A 13052-nucleotide genomic window follows, 5' to 3' on the forward strand; every position below is an offset into this window, starting at 1 on the left:
CCTTTATACATGTGCGTTCAGATTAACAATAAGACAAGCCATGGTTGAGTTTATTGAGTTTTAGCTGCTCAATCTCATTGTTTCAAAGAAAAGGGATTGATTTTTATAACGAAATGAAACGAAAACAATATTATATTGATACATTGTTGTAAAAAAAATCCAAAAGAAACGAAAATGAACTAAAGAAAATAACTTTCACACACACACATTAAAACAGTGCGATTGGTTGAAAGCTGATAATTAGCCATGTGCTTATAAGCTGATTGGCCGAAACCAAGAACAAAGCCGCGTGAATGGCCAATCGCCATGTGTTAACATTTCCATATTCCGCACATTCTGTGACAAACTGTAAACTGTTTTCTTGTCTGTAACAACATCTATTGCACGTCTGTCCGTCCTGGGTGAGGGATCCCTCCTCTGTTGCTCACCCTGAGGTTTCTCCTGTTTTTCCCTGTTAAAAGGGTTTCCATGGAGTTTTTCCTCAGTCGATGTGAGGGTCTAAGGACAGAGGATGTTGCTACGATGCCATGTAAAGCCCTTTGAGACAAACTGTTTGTAAAAACGGGCTATACAAATAAAATTGCCTTGCCTTAACGGCCGACATGTAAATCAGCTGTTTCGATGGGCGTTATATGAATAGAGATGTTAATGTGGTACTTTGCACATAGGCTACTTTCTGTAACTGGAAGAAAAACAGCCAGCTGGAAGAATGTGTTGCCTAAATCTTTTACTGTGTGGGAGATCTCCACCAACGTAGCCGGGGAGAAAGTGATCAAAAGTTGTATTGTGTGTTTAATGCAATAATAATATGACATAACAACAGATGAATTCGTACATAAACAGGTCCTAAATTATGAAATGTCATAGTTTTGAAGTTTAGAGGCAAAACAGGTTTTATTGTCAGTAGTCGCTGGAGGGACGATTGATACAGCTGTTTCAAATGTCCCTCACGCCACCGTGCGTAGTGATTGTGGTCACACTGCGCGATCAATATCTGTATATAAATCACCAAATTAATAGCCTAACTGTTTTGCAATGAACAACAACCGATTTGAATGAACAACATGTATTTTTAATAAACACCACATATTTTTAATGTTCGTGTTTATGACGTGAATCAACAGATATTCAGCAAAGTGAGGGGAAAATGCCGAGGGAAAAATGACAATATGTTCAACTGTGTATCCATAAACATGACTTAGGGCAGGGAAATAAGTAAATTAAATGAAAATGCAGTTGTCCAACAACTCGTACAAAAGAAGAAAGGCGAGTTTAATCGAAATGCGGATCTTGACAATTGCGCACGGGACAAAAATATTTATTTGACCTATTTATATTGTGAGAAATTATGTGACATTTTGGCAATAACAAGTACACTAGTATGTTGTCCGATATGCTTCATAAAAACGAGAGTAATGTCAGTAGTTTCTGTTTAAAACATGCTGTTTCAACCGTCCCTCCTCTGTGTCTCAAACGACCCGCATAGGTGGGGCGTTTGAGACAAATGTCAACTTACGTTCAAAGTTATAAAACAGCGCGATCATCCAACATATGTGTTAAATTACACTTGTAACTAAGAAAATACACATGTGAGTTGTTGATCACATGATAAAAATGTTTGTGTACATAACGTCATCTTTGAAAAAGACGTTTAAATGAAAAGTGTATCAATCGACCCGGCTCTCCCCTAGACTATATTTTCCATTTTTGCTAAGCGGTTTGTTCTGAATTAAATAAAAGCCTGTCCCATACAGCCGCGTGTGTTACGCCGTGTTTTGTTGATGCTATCATCTTTGCCTTGTGCAGATGATCCTTCATAATTAAAAATAAAAAGTCCAGGCCGGCTGCATGGCTGACGGTGTCACCACTCTCATTATCACTGGCTGTTTGTGTTGTCTGTCAAAAAATGGATGAATTAAACCTATAGACTTTGTATCGGCCGCGTCTTCTATCGAGGGAAAGTTATTTATCCTATGTTTTATCGCCCAGCCCCAAAGTGACACAGACCCGTTCATTCACAAGAAATCATCCAGCTGCACTCTCAAACAAGGTGCGGAGTGAGAAATCTGCGGCACTACTGCACAGTACTGTAGTTGGCTCATTTTAAAAACACATTTTGGAGATGACGAGACAGATGACCGAAAAAAGAGAGTGAGACGTGGGCTATAGTCTACTGTAGCTGCCGTCGTTACATTTTGTCATTGAAAAACGAGGCTACTATATTATTTACTGTCTGCAGCTAGTTCTCCTTTCATCCTCTTGTATTCTGTATCATGAACAGCGCCACTCCTAATCGCGGCTATCAGGCTGTCAGCATTGTCCCCAAAACGTCTGAGCAGTATTTAGTACGGTGCTGCCACCTAGAGGAAAACAGTTGTGGTGAAAAGTCACGCGATCACGCGATCCTGCAGTGCAGGAAAAACCCCGCAATTTTGAACCAGTAACATCTGTAACTTTAATTGTGTGATACTTAGAGTAAGTTACTGATTACATTTTTAAAGTAACCCTCCAAACCCTGCACACAGGTCTGAATCTGGTTTCTTACTGTGACTCAGAAGGTCCAGGTCCAGGTCCAGGTCCAAGACTGAAGTTTGGAAAAAGTCCCATGGACCGGTCACTCTTCATAGACAGACAGATGGATCCTGGAGACTCTGCTCTCAGTCTGTGGTTCTGACCTCTGCAAACACAAACATGTTTTTATTCACATCACATTGTTCACTAATCAGTTCTCTGATCACAGATGCATTGTGGGAAGTCTCCAGTGACGTCAGCGTCCAGCACATAGACTGTAAAAAATATGGACGTAATATCAGTGACGTCACCCATTGGTTTTGGGGAGTCGTTTTTGTGACTCAAATATGGCGGCCTGAACAGCTCCATGTTGGATTTACCGGCCGAGAGCGGTCTCCGGACCTGTCACTCAACGTTTCCGTGCCCTAATTGGCCAGAATTTTAACCTAATAATAGTAAAACGGTAGAGTTAAAAAAAATTCACCCCCCTCAGAGTGTGTGCGGGGGTAGAAACTATCGATTGAGACCAAAAAAGGTGCTGACACCAGGCTTTGATCATGTTTATTGAGGATGTAAAGTCGGCGATTTTAACATGGGGGTCTATGGAGAATGCTGCTTTCTGACACCAGCCCCCAGAGGAAGCCGAGGGGATTGCAGTTTTTTGAATGCGGAAGTGAGCTTCACTTCTCAGACCGACAACTGCCCCTTTGGTCCAGCACCACACACTGTAGTGAAGGATGGAAGCAACACAGCAGCATCATGGACAACAGTGTAGAGTCAGTCAGTCATTAACAGCTGCTTAACATCTGTCTCACATCAGCTCTACACAGGATCACACACTGACACTGACACACACACGTACAGAAGACACACAACACAGGCAGGCTTGGGGAGTAATGGATTACATGTCATAGCGTAAGAGAAAAAAAAAAGGAAACAGTAATCTGTTACAGTAGAAAAAACATGTCATCAGATTGCTGGAATATTTGATAAAATGGGGATTACTTCTTGTCAGGATTACATTTTTAAAATGTTGCAGTTGTCCTCCTCCACTATTATTTTTTATTTCCTTCATGACATCCTGTCAGCTTCAGGACTGACCGGTGACTCATGGTCAATTGTCATGGGAGTTTGTCCATCGTGTTTTATTTTGAAATTTACCTGATGCTCGGTGAGTTTCACTTCCTGTTTTGAGTGATCTTATCGATGTGGATTGATGTGTGCTGGTATTCTTAATTTGCATATTTGGTATTGAAGTAATCCAATAGTAACTAAAAGTAATCCAGTACATAACTTAAATTGTGTGATACTTACAGTAAGTTACTGATTACATTATTCTTTTATGTAGTTTGTAATTATACTGGATTACATTTTTAAAGTAACCCTCCAAACCTGCACACAGGTCTGAATCTGGTTTCTTACTGTGACTCTGGAAGTCCAGGTCCAGGTCCAAGACTGAAGTTTGGAAGATTTCCCATGGACCAGTCACTCCTCATGGACAGACAGATGGATCCTGGAGACTCTGCTCTCAGTCTGTGGTTCTGACCTCTGCAAACACAAACGTGTTTTTATTCACATCACATTGATCAGTAGACACACACACACATTTCCTCTTCTGTGATGTCACACACACTTCAGCTATCTATCTGGTCTCTTACTGTGAGTCTGGAGGTTCATGTTTGGACCGGTCACTCTCCAGAGACTTTGATCTGTTCTCCTGTTCCTCCACATTAACACTCATCTTCAGGACTTCAGTCAGTCTGAGAGGGAAACCAGTAACACACACGAGGTGAATCTGAGACAATGTGTTGACGTAGCTATGTACGGACTACGTCTGACTCTTCTTCCCTCCACAGTCCACACAGACAAACTGACTCTCACACTCTGACACAACAACAACAATAAAAATGTAATAATAAATGTTGTGTTGACACTCACTCGTCTCGACTTCAGTTTCTCTCCTTCTGCTCCGTTCACTCTAGCATGGCGACTTAACATCTCTACTTTCACTTCCTTCCTCACTCTGCTCTGTGTTTAAAGGAAATGACACAAGTTTGTGGTGACAGAGGGAGGGGAAGTCACTTTATCCAGCTGTGGTAGAAGAGCTGCTGAGAGATTTAAAGACAAAATTGGCTGCCATGTCAGCCTCCAGCACATGAGAGGGTCGTCACAACTGTTACTGATTCTGTTTCTGTTGAAATTAAATGACTTCAAAGACTTGAAATACATGAAACTTCATCTAAAAGTGTGTTTAATCTTTCTGCAACACAACAAAAACATCTCAGCCTCCTGCTGTTAGGGTTAGGGTTGAGAGTGTGTTGTTTTAATATATAGCATATAGAACCAATCAGAAGAGAGGAGGAGACTCTCTTCTGATTGGCTGACATATGCATGGTATGCATGTATTTGTGTGTATGTATATGATTATTTTTGTCACTTATTGAGACCAGTAATATTGGGCCCACTCACTCACCGTCTGTAATTCAGCCTGTCTGTTGTTCGTCCGTCAAACCAGTGAAACGTGAACTCGAGCCAGAAAAGTGACATTTGGTTCCAGTTTATCTGAAGCAACAACACTGACGTCTTACTTCAGTCTCATGTTTGTCCTGAACGGAAAAAAATCTGGACTCATGATGGAAAAAAACCCATAGAACAGGAAAATCACCAACAAATCAAAGACAAACTTTTAATTGATTTTGAATCGTTGTTGTGAAGCAGAATTCATCTTTTCAAGTCGACTTCTGCTAAATGTAGCACAACAGTGTTTACACCAAACATAATAACTTTATCTATTTGTGTTACTATTGTTGTTGTTGTATTTAATGTTGTTGTGTGTCATTGTGATGTCTTTTAACCAAACTGTGAAGCCAAAGGACGATTTCTATATTTGTGAAGAATAAAGATGATTGTTATTATTATTAAACCAGTGTTTTTGCTGTTGTTGGTTGAAGTAGTAGTGTAAACGATGAAAGATGAAATTATGAAATTATGAAATTGAACAGCAAAGAATGAAAGGACGAAACACAGACACTCCCAAAACCTAACAACAACAAAACATCAAAACCAATCAGAGAGATGAGCCTAGTATAATATGTAAATCAACATACCAGCAGGCCAATGTTTTCCCCAGTAAGAGGAGCCGGCTGGCGCAGCGTCGTAATCTCCACCTTGCATTAAACAGGTGGCGACTGGAAACCGCTGAGCCACACGCACGCCAGCCAGGTGAAGTTGGTAAATAGGCTGTTGCACATGAGAAGACAGTGGCGTGTAATTGTAAACACCGTTTTGATGCATTTCCTCCAGACAGCGGAGGGACCGGTCACCTGCAGCGCTTCAAACTGTTCAAACTTTTCATCGATATTCATGACATTTAATCAAACTTTACTGTTTCCATAAGACATTTTTAATTCCATATTGCTTAATGTGAATAAAAACATGTGGATGGAAACATGATTTAATAGTTCGCTCACTATCAGCGTGGGACGTCGCCTGTGTGTCGGAGCAGAAGTGAAACATGACGACACCTGGAGGAGGATCAGAGCAGAGAGCTGGGAACGCCACTTGCCCAAAGAGGAAGTTTTCTGGGATGCATACTTAACATTTAAGCTGCTGTCAAACACTTTGAAAAAACAAGATCGATCCATTTCTTTTTTAGATATTCTAAATTTTGTGTTATAGAAAATAAAGCAGTGGAAACATTCTTTTAAACATTAATATTTTTCCATACAATAGTTTTTCCAGACATTTCCAGACCTGGAAATGTATCAGATCTAATTCCATACTTTTCCATACTTGCGTAGGAACCCTTTATAAAAATGCTTCATATGATACACTGCAGTAGAAATACTTTATTTAGTTACAGTACAGTTACAGTAGTACACAGTAAAAATACTAAATGTATTTAAAACAATAAAAATACTTCCTGTAGATACAGTATCAGAGTAAAAGTACTTCTTACAAGGTATCACAGTGAATACTTCTTGTATTCATAGTATCAGGGTAAATACTTGTACTCTACAGTAAAAGTATTTAGTTAGGAGTTAGTGGAGTAAAAGTACTTCCTGTACTTGAGTGACAGGTGAAGCTCATTGTTCCTGTTTGACTCAACACCTTTACCTGTGACTGGATCACTGATGATTGACACATTGAAGCTGCTGCAGCGTTTTCTGAGCCTGTGATGTCATAGATGACATCATATGTGATGTCACATCCTGACAGGTTCACCTGCTGCACTTTACAGTTTATTTCACTCCCACAGTCTCATCAGCTGTGGAAACAGATACAGATCAGACTCACTGCAGAGTCTCCAGTCGAAAGTCTGGACTCTTCACAAGATCATGAAGCTGCTGCAGAGCTGAAGAGCTCAAGTTGTTGTTTCCTTCTTTCAGGTCCAGTTCTCTCAGGTGGGAGGGGTTGGACTTCAGAGCTGAGACCAGAGAAGAACAGCTGATCTCTGACAACCAGCAGAACCTCAATCTGAATAAAGAATAAAAGAAGAAGATGAAATGAAGATCTCACACACACACACACACACACACACACACACACACACACACACACACACACACACACACACACACACACACACACACACACACACACACACACACACACACACACACACACACACACACAGCTGCAGTGATCAGATCATTGATTATTGATCAGACTGAGTGAAATGAGCTGAAAGTGAAGAGTCATTGTCAGTGTGAGAGAAGAACAACTGGAAACATGAGACAACAACTATTTCAAACGTCCTTCATTCATGACATCAAAGTCAGTGACTCAAGTTCTGAGTGAAGATCAATCAGGTTCAGTTGTGGATCAAAGATCTAAGATCTACAACAGTAACAGTCAGTGAACTGACCTCAGAGTCTCCAGTCTACAGTCTGGACTCTCCAGAAAACCACTCAGACCCTTCACTCCTGAATCCTGCAGCCTGTTCCAGCTCAGGTCCAGGTGTCTCAGGTGGGAGGGGTTGGACTTCAGAGCTGAGACCAGAGAAGAACAGCTGATATCTGACAAACTGCAGCCCCACAATCTGAATAAAGAATAAAAGCAGTGAGTTGAGGACAAAGCTCCTTGTTGACAGCGTTCAGTGTCTCATCATCTGTTCAGAGCTGAAGAAGCTTCAGAAAGAACATGTTTAGAAAATCAAAGTCCAATAGCTGAAGCAACAGGAAGCAGGTTAAACAGTCACATAAGCCGTTTTCCCACTAAAAGTGGTCAGTGCTCTTTGATCTTTTGATCCCAGTCTCAAATGAGAGAAGAGCTTTGTTTTGGTACGTGATTTGAGACGCGACCGGCGCGATGACATGGCGTCACGTAAATTAGCGGGTTGACCCGGGTCTGGCGTTCCCACTGCAAGCCGATCAGAGCCGAGCCGATTGAAGGCGATTTACAGAGCTAGCAGAGAGGTGAACATCTTAATGAGCTTTCATCTGAAGAAAAACAGCAGCTTTTATCTGACGGGAGACCAACGCCTGAGCTACGGTGGCTAACAGTTAGCAAGTTTTAACCTACTCTCTCTCTGACACTTAGACACTTTTACACACACACACACACACACACACACACACACACACACACACACACACACACACACACACACACACACACACACACACACACACACACACACACACACACACACACACACACACACACACACACACACACACACACAAACAGCCCAGGTTGTGTGTCTTCTCTGTTGTAAACCTTGTAATAACAACTTGTTGTGTACAGTTAACATCCTTGTTGCTCAGGTCTGAGTGTGGATTTTGTTAAAGGTTTGTTGTGTGATGTGAGCGGTGCTCCAATATGTGATCCTGTTATTGATTTGAGTTGTGTGTTAATAACAGCTGATGTCAGGATTGTGGGGAGAAGGTGTTGCACATGTTTAAGACTTGGATCTGTGTAAACCATTGTGCATACATGTGTTTGTTGTGAGGTTTTTGTGTGATGAGCTGTCTGAGGTGCCGCCCCCCCACAGCCCTGGTCTTGGTCTGTGAGCGCCTGCCTACCCTGTCCTACAGCCTCAGTGTGGATCAGTAGAATATCAGCCTCATGTCTGCAGCTCAGTATCAACACAACTTTCACATCACATTCACCTGAGCAAAAATAAAACAGAGTCTGACCTCAGAGTCTCCAGTCTACAGTCTGGACTCTCCAGAAAACCACTCAGATCCTTCACTCCTGAATCCTGCAGCTCGTTGTTGTAGCTCAAGTCCAGGTGTCTCAAGTGGGAGGGGTTGAACTTCAGAGCTGAGCCCAGAGAAGAACAGCTGATCCGTGACAAACTGCAGCGCTCCAATCTGAATAAAGAATAAAAGCAGTGAGTTGAGGACAAAGCTCCTTGTTGACAGCGTTCAGTGTCTCATCATCTGTTCAGAGCTGAAGAAGCTTCAGGTCCAGAGGCTGTGGACACAGTCACAGTGGCTCAGGAGAAACTGTCCACTGTCTGAAGCTGACCTCTGACCCCTCACTGACAGTGGAGTCATGTGACCAGAGGCTGCTTCACAGACACTGTGGACATAAACTCCTTTAATGTCATGTGACCATGAGCTGAAGCTTCCTTCCAGTGTTGATGTTCATGAGCCTCAGTGTCTCCACAGTGGGATCATCAAACCAACATTGTTCTCTGAGCTACAGGACTTTAACCTGACCTCTCACACTGGGAAGCTCAGTCAGTCAGTGAACTCACCTCAGAGTTTCCAGTCTACAGTTTGGACTCTCCAGTCCAGCACACAGAACCTTCACTGATGAACCACTCAGTTTGTTGTTACTCAGGTCCATTTCTGTCAGGTGGGAGGGGTTGGACTTCAAAGCTGAGGCCACGACTTCACAGTGACTCTCTGAGAGTTTACAACCAACAAGTCTGTGAAGAGAGAATATATTAAATGTGTCAGAATAAAATCAGATGAAAGCTGCAGTAAAACTGTCAGCCGTTAGTCCACCATCAACAGGACATGAGTTTTGATGAGGTGTCCAGCACCATTGCAGTGAAGCAGGTGGTGTAGCTACACTACAGCTGATCAATGAGGAGCATTGATGATGATCTACCAGTGCACTGATGTTCTGCTGCTTCACCTCTTCACTGTTATTGATGAAACAAGTGCAGAGAAAACGTGTTGAATTATAATAACAGGTTCTGCTCTTCTCTTGTTACTGCCCACTACTGCAGCTTCCTCCACTGTGGGATTAATACATACTATACCAAAACCAATCAATCAATCGATTGATTGATTGATTGATTGATTGATTGATTGATTGATTGATTGATTGATTGATTGATTGATTGATTGATTGATTGATTGATTGATTGATTGATTGATTGATTGATTGACCTTCAACAGCAGGGCACTGTATAACATGACAACGTTTAGAAAATAACTTTTGGCTGTGGTTCTCTTTAAACACCACTGTGTTTATCTCAAGTATTGATCTAAACTACTGATCAATAATTATTATATTGATTATGTCTGGACTCACCGAGCCTTCCTGACGTTCCTCACAGCTGGGATCAGTCTCAGTCGTCCCTCCTGTATTGTGTTGTACTTATCCAGGTTGAACTCGTCCAGAACCTGCTCTGACATCTGCAGCATGTAGGCCAGAGCTGAACACTGGATCTCAGACAGTTTCTCCTCTGATCTGTTCTCTGACTTGAGGAACTGTTGGATCTGCTGATGAACTGACTGGTCCTTCATCTCCGTCAGACAGTGGAAGATGTTGATGCTTCTGTCAGGAGAGATCTTTGTCTTCTTTTCCTTCAGGTTGTTGATGGTTCTCTGGATGGTTTCTGGACTGTTGTCTGTCTGACCCAGCAGACCTCCTAACAGCCTCTGGTTGGACTCCAGAGAGAGGCCATGAAGGAAGCGAACAAACAGGTCCAGGTGACCATTTCCACTTCTGAAGGATTTCTCCAAGACTTTCTTCAGGAAGTCATCCTGGGTTAAATCAAGATGTGGTTTTCCCAGGAACTTCTTGAGGACCTGTGTGTTCCTGTTGGTGAAACAGTGGAACATGTAGACTGCAGCCAGAAACTCCTGAACACTCAGATGAACAAAGCAGTAAACCGTTTTCTGGAAGATCACACTCTCTGTTTTGAAGATCTCAGTACAGAGTCCTGAGTTCACCAAGGCTTCTGTGACATCCAGACCACACTGCTCCAGATCTTCTTGGTAGAACATGATGTTTCCTTCCTCCAGCTGTTCAAACGCCAGCCTCCCCAGCTTCAGAAGAACTTCCCTGTCGGCCTTCATCAGCTCCTGTGGAATTGTCTCATGTCCTTCAGCATACTTGTTCTTCTTCCTCTTTGTCTGGACCAGCAGGAAGTGTGAGAACAGGTCAGTCGTGGTCTTGGGCAGCTCTCCTCTCTGGTCTGTGGTCAACATGTGCTCCAGAACTGTAGCACTGATCCAGCAGAAGACTGGGACTTGACACATGATGTGGAGGGTCCTGGACGTCTTGATGTGTGAGATGATTCTTCTGGACAGATCTTCATCACTGGACCTCCTCCTGAAGTACTCCTCTATCTGGGCGTCAGTGAAGCCTCGGACCTCTGTTACCCTGTCAACACATGTAGGAGGGATCTGATTGGCTGCTGCAGGTCTGGAGGTGATCCAGACCAGAGCCGAGGGAAGCAGATTCCCCTGGATGAGGTTTGTCAGCAGCACGTTGACTGATGACGTCTGTGTGACATCAGACACAACCTCCCTGTTGTTGAAGTCCAGTGACAGTCGGCTTTCATCCAGGCCGTCAAAGATGAAGAGAAGTTTACAGACAGCCAGCTGCTCTGCTGTGACCTTCTGTAATGTTGGATGGAAAACATGGAGCAGCCTGAGAAGACTCAACCGCTGATCTCTGATCAGGTTCAGCTCCCTGAACGAAAGCAGAACCAGCAGACTGACATCGTGGTTCTCCAAGCCCTCGGCCCAGTCCAGAGTGAACTTCTGCACCGAGAAGGTTTTTCCAATGCCAGCGACGCCGTTGGTCAGAACCACTCTGATGGGTCTCTGTTGGACAGATGAGACCGTAGAGACGTCCTCTCTCTGTTGGACGGGTGAAACCGTAGAGACATCCTCTCTCTGTTGGACAGGTGAGACCGTAGAGACGTCCTCTCTCTGTTGGACGGGTGAAACCGTAGAGACATCCTCTCTCTGTTGGACAGGTGAGACCGTAGAGACGTCCTCTCTCTGTTGGACGGGTGAGACCGTAGAGACGTCCTCTCTCTGTTGGACAGGTGAGACTGTAGAGACGTCCTCTCTCTGTTGGACAGGTGAGACCGTAGAGACGTCCTCTCTCGGTTGGACAGGTAAGTCTTTAAAGATGTCGTTGCACTTGATTGGAGTGTCATGGAGGGTCTTCTTCTTGGACGTTGTCTCCAGCTGCCTCACCTCATGTTGGGTATTAACCTCTTCACTCTGTCCCTCTGTGATGTAGAGCTCAGTGTAGATCCTGTTGAGGAGGGTTACACTTCCTGTTCCACTTCCTGTTGCCTCAGTTCCTTCAGTCACTCGTTCACATCTGCTCCTCAGACTGATCTTATGTTGATCTAAAACCTCCTGCAGACCACGATCTGCTGAGAGAGAAGAGACAGAGTCAGACTGAAGACAGAGAGTCTGACAATCTGATCAGATTATTTTCATCAGCTACAGAAAAACTACAGACAACAAAGAGAAGGTTTGAATCATCATCTTAAATGTCAGTGCTGCGTGATGGAACAATGACTCTGGAGAAAACAACAGGTCCTGGTTTCACAAATGACCACATCAGCAGACAGATGTTCAGTCTCACTTTGTCCACAGCTACTGTGATTGGCTGTCTGCAGTCCACCTCTGGTTCTGGGTCTTTTTCCACAACGGGGACAGGAGGGGGGTCCTGAAGAACCAGACTGGTCCCAGTCTGAGGTGAAGCACTGTCTGCAGAACCAGTGTCCACAGCTGGTGGAGACTGGATCCTTCAGGACGTCCTGACAGAGACCACAGCAGGACAGCTGCTGGTCCACAGAGACACCACTCCTCTTCCTCCTGTCAAGACATTTCTGGATCAACAACAGGTCACATCTCCACATCTGAGCTCTGATTGGTTAACCTCCTCAAGGGGGCGGGGCTTCAGTAAGCAGAGGAGCAGAGAGAGAGAAAGTAGAGGAAGACGAGTGTAGAGAGACGAGCTGAATGAAGACCTGGTCCTGAACTGGTCTGGTTTCTGTCTCTGTTTATCTGTTGATCTTAAATCTGGACTCTAAAACAAACTCCCTGTTAGTTTGAGTCTCTTCAGTTCTGTGTCGTCTCGTCTGGTTTTTACTCCAAATGTGTGAAATGATTGAGAAGCTGTTGGTGGTGTTTTCCTCTGAACTTCTCTGTGACTGTTTTAGACACTGATCATGTGTTTGACGTTGGTTCTGGACTGAGTCCTACCAGCTCTTTAACTCATGAGCTCCTCATCCAGACGCTGCTGTGTGGCTCTATAGCCAGGAACACACCGCCCCGACGCCGACGGCCTTTGTCCAACGAGTCTGTCGCCTCTCGTCGGCCACA

The 13052-nt window shown here is 43.6% G+C and overlaps 2 protein-coding genes across 2 annotated transcripts in view; both read right to left on the bottom strand.

Moving 5' to 3' along the window:
* The window catches only part of LOC310987534 (NACHT, LRR and PYD domains-containing protein 3-like), a 192529-nt gene extending 188047 nt beyond the window's left edge, over positions 1-4482 (bottom strand). The window contains exons 1-2 of the mRNA XM_083973841.1: positions 4450-4482; positions 4170-4271 (exon numbers count right to left, since the gene is read on the bottom strand). Of these exons, the coding sequence (XP_083829967.1) occupies positions 4170-4252 (83 nt within the window). The 5' untranslated portion in view covers positions 4253-4271; positions 4450-4482. The remainder of the gene's footprint in view (positions 1-4169; positions 4272-4449) is intronic.
* A 2321-nt stretch (positions 4483-6803) lies between these two features.
* Positions 6804-12657, bottom strand: LOC310987944 (NLR family CARD domain-containing protein 3-like; the record flags this gene model as incomplete). The annotated part of the gene is made up of 7 exons (XM_083974413.1): positions 12310-12657; positions 11826-12094; positions 10006-11558; positions 9218-9391; positions 8652-8828; positions 7379-7552; positions 6804-6987 (listed from the first exon to the last, which is right to left on the bottom strand). Exons 1-7 carry the CDS (start codon positions 12584-12586, stop codon positions 6804-6806), a joined length of 2808 nt encoding a protein of 935 aa, XP_083830539.1. The 5' UTR covers positions 12587-12657.
* Positions 12658-13052: the final 395 nt, after the last annotated feature.

This window comes from Trachurus trachurus (assembly GCF_905171665.1).
Source record: "Trachurus trachurus genome assembly, chromosome: 6".
Lineage (NCBI taxonomy): Eukaryota > Metazoa > Chordata > Actinopteri > Carangiformes > Carangidae > Trachurus > Trachurus trachurus.